Genomic DNA, 12,519 nt, shown 5'->3' on the forward strand with positions numbered 1-12,519 from the left:
GTCTGCAGATGCCAAACCAGCAGGGGGACACTGCTGACCTCCCCTGTTCGAAGGTTATAAAGGACACAGGTTTCGTGTGTCACATAGCTAGCTAGAGGCGATGGCTTCTTGGAGCTAATTCACGGCAGCTTTCGTCCTAATTTTGGGACTGCCATGTTGGCTTGGCGATAACTATTAATTTCCAGTACCGCTGCCGTAGTCTCCTTTAGAGAGACTTAGAAATATTAATAACTCTATATATATATATATATATATATATATAATTGAAAAAATTGAGTCAACAAGAAGGAGTACGATTGGACATTCATTTTTTAATCACTACAATTGTTTCCACACAATGAAGTTCTCCAGGATTGCAGGTACTTGATTATGCAACTGTTTCCCTGTTGTCCATCAGCAATTCGTCCACAGGGTCCTGCTCTAAGAATACCTCATTTAGAATACGTGCCATCTCATCTGCAGTGCCTGCCCTCAATTCCCTCCAAATGACCATCCAGCCTGGCCCACAATTGACCATCGAGAGATATATCCCCTGCCAGTAGTTTGTTATATCCACTGCTAGTCATCTCCAGTTGTGCTCTACCAAAATGTTTCCCTGCTTATGCACACCCAGAGCATGGTTGATAGATTGTCACCTGTCGCAGTTTCCGACCACCTTTTGGATGCTCTGTCTGGTAACGTCGGCGTCAATCCTCCTGGCAAAATACAGGGTCCTATCCATGCCCATGTGATACATGGCATGCAGTCTCCTTAGCTTGGAGTCATTTAACTGACACACTGCGGCTACCCCTTGCTTCAATTCTTCTGGCTCCCCTAACCAGGCCTTTTTTTTACCCTGGCTACAATTTCGGGTAATATGCCCAGTCTGTTTGCACCAGTAGCAAACTGGTCCAGGCTCCATGCAGTCTGTCACCATGTGCAGTCCTTGGCACTTAAAACACCAGCTTGTGAATGGCTGCTGTCATTCCACAGCAGGCCTCTTTTCGTCCTTCACTGGCCAGTGCACAGCATCACGGAGTTCTACAACTGCCATCACCACTGCCCTCTGCCTGGTGTTTTGTGTCAACATGTGGGCTTGAACGATAAGCTCGCTCATCACCATTTTGTTGCAACCTGGTAAATGTTGTAGTCACACCAACACATCATGGGGAAAGTCATTCACAAAGGCTAGTCACGCTACTTTCTCAAGGCCCTCACCAGACAACACAACCAGCCTCTGTACCTCCACAGTGTAGTTGTCATCCTGTTCCCCTCTCTATCTGATCATTCCCAGCTTAGCAAAAGCGGCGTACTCTCCATCTATGTAAGCCTCTCTCAAGCATTGCTCAACCTTCGCTGCGCAGAGTTGTTCTTCTGCATCAATTTCGAGGTACAGTGCCAGTGCACTCCCCTCCAAATACAGCACCACAAGGCTCGCTACATCTTCAATGCCTTGTAGCCTGACCACAACTTTGACCTTTCGAATCCAGGCCACCACATCACCTTCACTATAGAAAGGTCTGATGACATCACTGTTGATCCTTATCTTTGCTGCCATCATATATCAAGAAGACAATGACATCTATATACAATTGCCGAAATAGCTTGTTATGCATGGGAAATGAAAAGAGATTCATTTACCTTTCTCTCTTGTCTGCACCTGTCTAGTAGTAGTCACTCTGGCAATCCTGCCCTACCCAGTCACCCAGTATAAGCAGCTGCTATCTGACCAACCTGGGAGTGAATTCCCTGATGTCTGTTCATGATGCCTTGGTGGGCAAGAAGAGGCTGACCCTCCCCTGTCACCCGGCACTTCCCTTCTCATGCTTGCTCTTCTGGTCAGTCCCTTGACCATTGACGTCATGGCGCTCTTCTTCCAGCTCATCCCACAGATTCATTGACTAATCTAGTCTTAGATATACAAAAGATGAGAGATTTATGGCTGAAATGCATTTACTCATAGGCCTACTCAACAAGATCTGCCATGGAATTAAAAGACAATAATGGAATTATTAAAAAAAGACCAACTTAATGATAGGAATTGAATTACAAATCTTGTACAGATAAGTGTACTAACCATTACATCTGACCAAATTCTTGTCTTTTTTTCAAATTAATCTTGAAAAGTTTGTCTACAGTTGTAAGCATTTAGCTCAAAACAAACTTATACTCTTTACTCTTTTACTCTTTTACTTGTTTCAGTAATTTGACTGTGGCCATGCTGGAGCACTGCCTTTAGTTCAACAAGGACTTATTCTTTGTAAGCCTAGTACTTATTCTATCGGTCTCTTTTGCCGAACCGCTACGTTACGGGGACGTAAACACACCACCATCGGTTGTCAAGCGATGTTGGGGGGGGACAAACACAGACACACAAACATATACAGACACACACACACACACACACACACACACACACACATACACATACATACAATGGGCTTCTTTCAGTTTCCGTCTACCAAATCCACTCACAAGGCTTTGGTCGGTCCAAGGCTATAGTAGAAGACACTTGCCCAAGGTGCCACGCAGTGGGAATGAACCTGGAACCATGTGGTTGGTAAGCAAACTACTTACCACACAGCCACTCCTGCGCCTCATATATATATATTTCACTAGGAATTTGCTCAGGAATTTAGTCAGTTGGAGTTTTGTTTTTTAATACAATAAGATATCCTACCTTCATTCAGTGTATAGGCAAAAATCACCCTCTCATAGTGTGAATAATTCATAAATTAATGTACAAGTTGCTTTTTGTTTTTTTGCTTTTTTTTTGTTACATATATAAGCAATAATCTAATGGTGTGTGTTTGTAACAACAGATCTTCTGCTGACAGAAATCAGGTCATACATTTCTCACTTGCTTGGATTAGGTGTGAGCTCCTTGACTGTTGTTGTGACACACATTCCTACATTTCTTGCCCATGACATCTCAGTTGCATTGGTTTGGGATGAAGTCAGGACAATATTCCACTAAATTCTAAGACTAAACACTAGAATAATACTATTACAAACTCTCAAATTAATTCAAAACAAGTACTACAACAAAACTAGAACAAATACACTGTAATAAACTTGAGAACATACTAGAATAAACACTAGAATAAACACTAGAATAAACACTAGAATAAACACTAGAATAACACTAAAATAACACTAAAATAACACTAGAACAATACTTTAGAACAATACTTTAACAAATTAATAAAGGAACACTAGCAAAAAAGAAAACACTTAATGCTGAAAACAAATGTTAAATTAATACTTGTGTAAATACTTGAACAAACATTGAATCGGACATGCGAATAAATAGAAAGCAGTAGCATAATACACCCTAGTTGTTGGAGAGAATGTTTCTTTACATCTTGTCAACTTTAATTATTTCAACAGTGAAATGAGAGGAATAGCAATGGGAAAGAAAAGCAGATTAATTGTAAAGTAGTAGGATCTGAGGAAACTAATGATAGTACAAGAAGTAACAACATGGAATAAGTTAGTTATTCCTTTAGAGTAAGCCTTGTCTTGTGCTAATGGAAAAATACAATGGTTGTAGCAAGGTCTGAGCTCTTAGCCATGTGGTCTATATTCCAACATCTTAAAATCACAGTTCTTAAATTAGTATCCATTGCTTGGTCTTCTGACATCTATTGCTTGTTTTTCTGATATCCTCATATTTATCACTTGATCTGTGGACACCTATCATTTGTTCTGCAGATGTCTGCTGCTTGATATGCTGACATTTACTGTTTGTTTCTCTAACATCTATGTTTTGATCCTCTGGTATCTAGAGCTTGACCCACTGACATCTGCTACTTGGTCCTCTGGCATCTACAGCTTGGTGTGCTGACATTTGCCACTTGATCCTTTAGCATCCACTACTTAATTTTTGACATTTACTTTCTGATCCACTGATATCTACAAGTTTATCTACTGACATCTACTTCTTGATAATGTGACATCTGCTGTTTGAACTGTTGATATTTGCCATTTGATCCTCTGGTATATACTGCTAGATCTACTGACATCTGTGGCTTGATCTGCTAACATCCACTATTTGATCCTCTGACAACTACTGTTTTATCTGCTGCTTGATCCTCTAACACTTACAGCTTGATCTGTTGACATATACTGTTTGATTCTCTTATAAACATTGCTTATAAGTGGTGAATTGGGTTAGACACTTGAACACAGTTAAAACAAATGTCTTGTAGCATTTGTTCCAACTCTGCGTACTGTTTGTTCAAATCCTATCAAGTCAACTCTGTCTTAGATCCTTCCTTTCAAAGTCAATAATGTACCAGTCCAATAATAGGGCCCCCCTCTCTCTCTCTCTCTCTCTATATATATATATATATATATATATACATATATATATATATATACATATACATATATATATATATATATATATATATATATATATATATATCAGAAATTGGCTATGGCCAGACCTACAGTGGGCTAGGTCCTATCAGGCTAAATAGTCAAAGCAAGTTGAGTGTCATAACATCATTATGAATCCATTAGGACTGAAGGCTCAAAGAAGGCAGGATCTATTGTTCTATCTGCTGGCATCTGTTGCTTGATGTTGAGCACCAAGAGAACCCTGACAGAACAGATGTATTTTACCTGATCAAGGACATTACAACCTTGATTATTCCATCTTTTTAGTGGGTATGTAGGACTACATGTATGTGTATGTGTGTGTGTGTGTCTATGTATGTGTGTGATTAACTTATGTTAGTTTGCATTTTTATCTTTAGATAACTTTAATACCTCTTTTGCTTTCTTCCTTTCCTGAACAGGGAGATGCGTCTGTAGAAGTGGACATTTATGAACGTCTTCCAGTGCCTTTTGGATTAGTTCGATATGGGGTGGCACCTGACCACCCTGAAGTAAAAGCAAGTATTCTATATATATATATATATCTTAAATTCTTTTTTAATTCTATATATATTAAATTCTATTTTTGAAAATGTTAGTGTTGAAACTCTTCATATCTATCTTGTCTTGTTGTGTAGTCCTAGACGAACCCTGATTAAGCAGACCTAGATCATTCTTTTCTTTTTCTCAGGTATATCACATTCAAGACTACATTCAATGTGTCCCTCTTTTTAAAGAGAGCTGGGCATTGTTGGAGGCATATCTTGCTGCTATTTCTTGCGAATTGACTTAATACATAAAGGCTTCCTTGTAGGCTTGTACAAGTTTTACTTATTGTTTATCCTTAGTCAGCTCTGGTTGTGCAGATGTTTGATTAAGGCCTTCCAGCCATGACCTTCTCATCTTTTAGTATATCAAAGACATATTCGTGGTGATCGGGGATTTTCAAAAATATAATATAAGGCTTTAGAAAATTCATACTAATCAGTTACAGATGTATGACTGTATGGGTAAGAAGCTTGCTTCCCAACCATGTGGTCTTGGGTTCAGTCATACTGTTTGGAATCTTGAACAAATGTCTACTACAATACCCCCAAGCTCGTTCTGGGAATGTGACAAACTTACTTTTATCAAACCAACAAGCTGGGCATAGCCATTACTCATAAGTGTGTTTGACTTGATATAAGTACTTTGCTCATTGTTTTGATAAAAATGAGTTGTACCTGCAATTCAAAAGGCCAACCTTGTCACATTCCATGTTATGCTGAATTTCCCTGAGAACTACATTAATGGTATGTGTGTCTCTGGAGTGCTCAGCCACATGCATGTTAATTTCACGAGCAAGTTGTTATGTTGATTGGATCAACTGGAACCTTCATCGTTGTAACAGATAGAGTGCTTTTTTTTAGATACTTATGTGGTCACAAGCAGACAGAGACACCTTCTCAGCCTTGGTAACTATTCCAAACCCCCACTTTGACTTTCCTGTCTCTTATCATTACAGGTGTGTTTTACACTGCTCAGCTTTGTCCAACCCTTTCTTCTCAGAATGTCACCCTCTAGAGTATTTTCCCTGCTCATGTATTTCTTGCAGGTCTACTTCAGTTTAAACAAAATAAATATCAAACTCACTGACCTTAAAGGGTCTGCAAAAGCCACCAGGTAAGGCTTTCCTGCAGACTCAACAAACAAATAAAAACAAAATTATGCACGTTATCACCTTCATTTTGATGTGCTTGTGTTATACCAAGATGTATGTTATATTCAAGGTGTCACATAAAAAGCACTGGTGATGGTGCCACATTAAAAACACCCACTACACCCTGTAAAGTGGTTGGCATTAAGGAAGGCATCTAGCTGTAGTAACCAAACCAAAATAGAGTATGGAACTTGGTGCGGCCCCTGGCCTTGCCAGTTCTTGTCAAGCTGTCCAGCATAGAAAACAGCATGTCAGCATGGAAAACAGACGTTAAATGTTGATGATGATGAAGAGGAGGATCAGCATCCTGGTCTACTTAACATGTGTTGTGCTCTCACTCCCTTTACCCACTTACTCTGGTTCTTCTTTCATTGCTATATCTCTTCTATTCACTCTCTTGGTTTTGTTTACTTTGAACAAATGGAGACACTATGAAGCAATGAGGACTCTTTAGATTATGGCACACAAGGCAACCTCACTAGTATTGATGCCACAATAAAATGCACTTAGTTCACTCTGTAATGTGGTAGGTGCAAGGGAGAATATTTGGGTGTAGAAACCATGCCAAAACTGGAATGCATGAGCAGGATGTGGTCCTCCGACTCATCTCAGAAGGTAAATTACTCTGCATAAGTACTAACTTGGTATAATCAATGCCATCATAGAAAGCAGCCATATGATGATGACAGAAATGATGACAGCAGTAGTGGCAGCAGCAGCAGCAGTAGAAGCAGCAACAACAATAGCAATGAGGGCAACAATCCTACCAAATGATAAAAAAAAAACAAAAGGAATTCCAAAATCATATTAATACCAAAGTTCAAGAGTTACATTGACTATGGCTGAATTATAAACAGAAATGAAGAGATAAAGATAAAATGGGAATATTAGTTCTAAATAAGTTCCTTATCTCTCTCTTGTACAGAGAACCAGCATTACACCCTCTCCCCACTTATGCTACTACTGTTCCATTGTTAATTGGGTGCGACATCTGTTATCCATTTATTCACATGCCATTCCTTTTGTTTGTTATTATTTGCCCCTTCTCTCTCCACCTCTGGCTATTTTTATTATTGTTGTTGTTGTTAGCATAAAACAGGAATAGAGATTGATCTCTCCTAAGAGGTAGCTTACTAAGGTTTACAGATTGACTTAAAAACATTGTAGTGTGTATGTGTGTGTGAGGGAGGGAGAGAGAGAGAGAGAGAGAGATGCTTGTGTATGTCCGTATGTGTGTTTTGCTTTGCCTTGAGCCCTCAACTCCTGATGAAATCAGAAAGGCATACCTACAATGCCTTGGTCATCTGAATCTTGTTGAGTACTTCTCTCTCAAGGGAAAGAAAGAGGTGAAAAGAGAGAGGACTCCATCATTTAAACTGCTAACACCATTTGAGCAATGATAGTATCTAACATCTACAGCTACCTCTGTTGTATTCTCTCCTCCCTCTCATCGTTATTCATGCTGACCCAGACCAACAGTAACCTTCCAATTCTGAGCCTTTACATAAGTAGTTGCTTAACCTGTTAGAAATAGCAACAACATTTCTTCAAATAATACCCTACTGTCTTTATAAAACAAAATAAAGCAGATGTATGTGTGGCTGCATGGTAAGAAGTTTGCTTCCCAGCTTCCAAACCACATGGTTCTGGGTTCAATCCCACTGCATGGGCAAATGTCTTCTATTCTCATTCTGAGTCAACCAAAGGCTTGTGAAAAGATCTGGTAGATCATGATTCTAGGTTTTGTTTTTATGCCTGGTGTTTATTCTCTCATTCAGCTACAGAATTAGACAAGAAATTTCAAGCATGGAAGTAAACTACAGTTCATTAAGTAAAAGGACAAAAATGTGTTGATCCATGATTCAGTCCATTATATCAAAATAGTTTATCGACCTTTGATACCAATAGTTGGTCAATGTATTTGATTTCTAGGTAAGCTAGGATTGAAAGTTGTGATGTTCATAACTTCTGTAAATGGCTCATAACAGTATAAAAGATGGAAGTGAGCTACAACTGAGAAGTAAAATGAAACCACAACCTTAATTTAGTAACTCACCTTCTCAACTTACTCTCAAGCCTTTCCTACCCCCCCCCCCCACATCTACCTGTATGTGTTTCCAATCATGACTGACACAAGACTAATTATTGAGGCTTTGCTTTGTTATTCATATAGTGAAACATAATTAACAAGACTTATGGATTGGGTAAATGCAATTATAACACTTCTGACACATGCATCAAACACATTTCTTTTTAGTTTCAGTGACACTCCCCTCCTTGTTTGCATACCACTTAATTCCTTGAACTTCTCATAGCAAACAGCCTCACTGAAAATGACCCATCATCTCCATTCAACACACTCCTTTTGTAATGAAATATTTTAACACCTTTTACCTTCATGACATTTCCCAGCTAAAGCTCAAATAACTTGGCTCTCTATCTGTAACTCCTTCCATACACAATTAAACAATTAATTGTAACCATTACATTAGTCAATAATAGTTAATAACCCTCTCACACTATTACATTTTCAATGAAACCATCACCACCACCACTACCACCATTGTCGGCATCATTATTGCTTTAACATCTACTTTTGCATGAGTGAGACAAAATTCATCGAGGCATATCTTATACAACTGGATACTCCTCCTACCGCCAACTTTTGTCTGTTTGCAAGTAAGGTAATATTTCTCCTAGCCATATATCTGTGGAATACTCAACTACTTAACGTATTAATTTAATGAATATGTAATTCACTTAAACAGTGAAGTACTCTTTGTCAAAACTGATGCTATATATCACTTAGTTGTATACACACACACACACATACACACACACACACGTACACACACACACACACACACACACGTACACACTGTAAAGAGGGAGCCTCTACAGGGTTTATCAATCTGCTAGAAATAACAAACCAAAATTTCCTTCAACTTCCATACTATCAACTTAAAAAGGATCATGGATAGATTGGTCCAAGGTAACAATACTATGCAGGAAAAAAAATGGGATGGTCATTTCTGGAATGCCTTTGATTATAGGATTAGCCAAGGATTAAATAAACAACAACCAAAATATAAATTCACAACCACATACACTTAACTATCTATTACTTAAAATTCCAACTCAAAATATATATAATAATCTAGTTGCTTTCAGCTGTTCTAGCTTTACAATATCTACTGCTTGTCATCTATTCAAGAATAGTTTATTGCCCTGACTCGGGGCCAACAATATAAGATGGAAACAAAACAAAAAAGATAAATATTATTACTAGCACTAATGTAGCTTTTAGCTAGATAACTCTATTGACAATGCTTTTGTAGTGAAGGGAGTTTTAATACAGCATGTGTTATGAATAAATTCTGTAATAGAGTACCAAGTACAAATGTATGTTATAGAGTACTTACCAATACAATATGGATTATGAATAAACCCTGTATTTAAGAGAGTACTGTCCAACACGATAGAACACCAATCAATGGGTTATGAATTAATTCTGTACTTAAATGTGTACCAATCAATACAATACAATTATGAATAAATTCTTTTATTTAGAGAGTGAGGCTCACAATCATGAGATAGTGAGTTCAGTTCCCAGACTGGGCTGTGTGTTGTGTTTTTGAGCAAGATGCTTTATTTCATGTTGCTCCAGCTCACCCAGCTGTAGAAATGAGTTGTGACATCACTGGTGCCAAGCTGTATTAGCCGCTGCCTTTCCCTTGGATAACATCGGTGGTGTGGAAAGGGGAGGCTGGTATGCATGGACAACTGCTGGTCTTCCATAAACAACCTTGCCCAGACTTGTACCTCAAAGGGTAACTTTCTACGTGCAATTCCTTGGTCATTCATGACCAAAGGGGGTTTTTACCTTTCACCAACAAATATAACATGAATGAATAAATACTGTAGCATGGGAGATAGAATTGATTATCATTACAAAATAAAAATTCATTTGTTTTGCTTTAAAAATGTTGCAACTGTGATGCAAATATTTAATACCTTTTACATTCATTTAAGTTGTACAGTGTGGGAGCACGTGGAATAGTGGTTAGGGTGTTGGGCTCATGAGATTGTGGGTTTAGTTATTGGTTTAGGTGACGTGTTGTGTGCTTGAATCAGCCACTTCATTTCATGCTGCTCCAGTCTACTCAAATGAAAATGAGTACCAATCTGGAGTTTGGTGCAGCCTTCTGGTCTTTCAGCTGTCACATCCTCAATGTTCTGCTGGGTCAATGGGTGAGAGGGCCATGAAATTGGGTGAGAGACCCCAGTTAGGAACTCATTTGCATACAGCCAATCAGAGCTCAACTATCAAACTAATTTATAAGTGCATAACAAGTGATGGGTGATAAAATAAGGTCACTTGGATAAGGAATGACCATGCTTCTTTTCTCTTTTAATAATGTTTGTTGTTTTTGTTCTTGTTCCAACCATGGCTGCCTCTGCATAATTATTTGTGTTGTTGTTTACTTTGTAAAACAGTAATGGGAGAGGGTTGCTAGCACATCACCCTCCACCCACACTTTTCCCATCCACATCTTTACTATAAGGGATCCTAACAAAACCCAATTATAGGTACAGATGCAAATCTGTCAAATTACTTGTCTCCTTCTAAAGTAAGGCATAATTTGGCGATCGGTCAACTACAACACCGTTCTTCATCTTGAGTTTACTTGGTAGAGTATTTTTTACAAATAGATTGGTTGTTTTTAACACATTTGCAAATGTTATGTTGTGCTTTGCTTCTAGGCATAATCTGAAAGCTGAATGGATCTGATCCTTTGTTATCCACATGGCTGCCTCTGTGTAGTTGTTTGTGTACAACAAGGTGAAGGTGAGCTCTGATTGGCTGTATGCAAATGAGCTCATTACTGGGGTCTAGAACTCTTGTGGGAAAAAAAATTTCACTAGAGGGTCAGCCAAGAGAATGTTTACATCTGCTCATGATTACATAAGCACTTAGAACAATTACCAAAAGTATAGTGCAAGCTCCTAGGTCGTGCTGACTTGTGAGTGATAGGTGTAGTTTTAAAATTTGCCAATAATACAAGGCTACCAAACAACTCTTGGATTGTCAATGTCTAGCTTTAATAGCTGCTCCTTAAGTTAATGGGGTTTTTTCCCAATTCTCAATAACATGCTCTTTACCATACAATTTAAAAAAAAAAACCCAAACTCAAAGATACTCAATTATAATAAAGTGATATATTCTAATATCAGTGTAAGATAGACTGATACATTATATCATGTCATTAAGAATGAAATGTCCAATTTTGAACTGAAAGTTTATTTTACTTTATCGCAACAAAAATCAGTGCAGTTAATCAAAGTATGCACCTAAATTATCAACACAATTTTGCCATTTTATCGGTAGCTTATTTATGCTGGCAGCGAAGAATTCTGGAGTGCAAGAGGTGATGAAATCATGAAAGGCTGTTTTTGCATCTTCTTCAGATTTGAAGTTTTTTCCTTACAAAAAGTTGTCTAATGCCTGGAAAACATGATAGTCAGTTGGTGCAAGGTCTGTTGAATATGGTGGATGACAGAGTAATTCCAAGTTCAGTTCCTGTAACTTGAGTAGTGTTCCTTATGCAACATGTCATTGAGCATTGTCTTGCAATAGAATTGGCCTGTCTCTATTGACCAATTGTGGTTGTTTAATTGCAAGTTCACTCATCATTTCATCCAATTGGTTCATGTATACATCCACTGTAATTGACTTACCAGGTCTCATGATGCTGTAGTGGATGACACCAGCACTGGACCGCCAAACAGACACCATTAGCTTTTTTTGGTGAATATTCTCTTTTGGATTGTGTTTTGGTGCTTCGTCTTCATCCAACCACCATGCAGAATGCTTGCTACTGTTGAAAAGAATCCATTTTTCATCACATGTAACAATACAATGCAACAATGGTTTGCTTTTATGCTGTGACAGCAAAGAACAGCAAGTTTCAAGATGGTGTGTCATTTGATGCGCATTCAGTTCATGTGGTACCCACTTGTCCAGCTGATTTGTTTCAGTTATCAGACCAAGGCCGTGCTGATTTGTTTCAGATGGCCATGCTGGGGCACTTCCTTGAATTTTTAGTCAAGTGAATCAACCCCAGTACTTATTTTTAAAGCCTGATACTTATTCTATCAGTCTCTTATGCTGAACTGCTAAGTTACCGGGACACAAACACACCGACACCGGTTGTCGGGCAGCGGTGGGGCACAAACACAGACACACAAAACACACAAATATATACATATATGTATGTATATGTATGTATGATAGGTTTTTTTCAGTTTCTGTCTACCAAATCCACTCACAAGACTTTGGTCGACCTGATGCTTTAGTAGAAGACACTTGCCCAAGGTGTCACAGAGTGGGACTGAACCTGGAACCATTATATACATCTGTATATCTATCTATCTATCTATCTATCTATATATATATA

The 12,519-nt window shown here is 38.3% G+C and overlaps 1 protein-coding gene across 3 annotated transcripts in view; it reads left to right on the forward strand.

The window, feature by feature from the left end:
* Nucleotides 1–12,519, forward strand: part of LOC106882139 (NADPH:adrenodoxin oxidoreductase, mitochondrial) — a 150,501-nt gene that overhangs the window by 67,411 nt on the left and 70,571 nt on the right. For all 3 annotated transcript variants that reach the window (XM_052967978.1, XM_052967977.1, XM_052967979.1), the window contains exon 3: nt 4,785–4,880. In XM_052967978.1, coding sequence (XP_052823938.1) covers nt 4,785–4,880 — 96 coding nt within the window. The remainder of the gene's footprint in view (nt 1–4,784; nt 4,881–12,519) is intronic.

This window comes from Octopus bimaculoides, chromosome 5, assembly GCF_001194135.2.
Source record: "Octopus bimaculoides isolate UCB-OBI-ISO-001 chromosome 5, ASM119413v2, whole genome shotgun sequence".
In the NCBI taxonomy this organism is placed as follows: domain Eukaryota; kingdom Metazoa; phylum Mollusca; class Cephalopoda; order Octopoda; family Octopodidae; genus Octopus; species Octopus bimaculoides.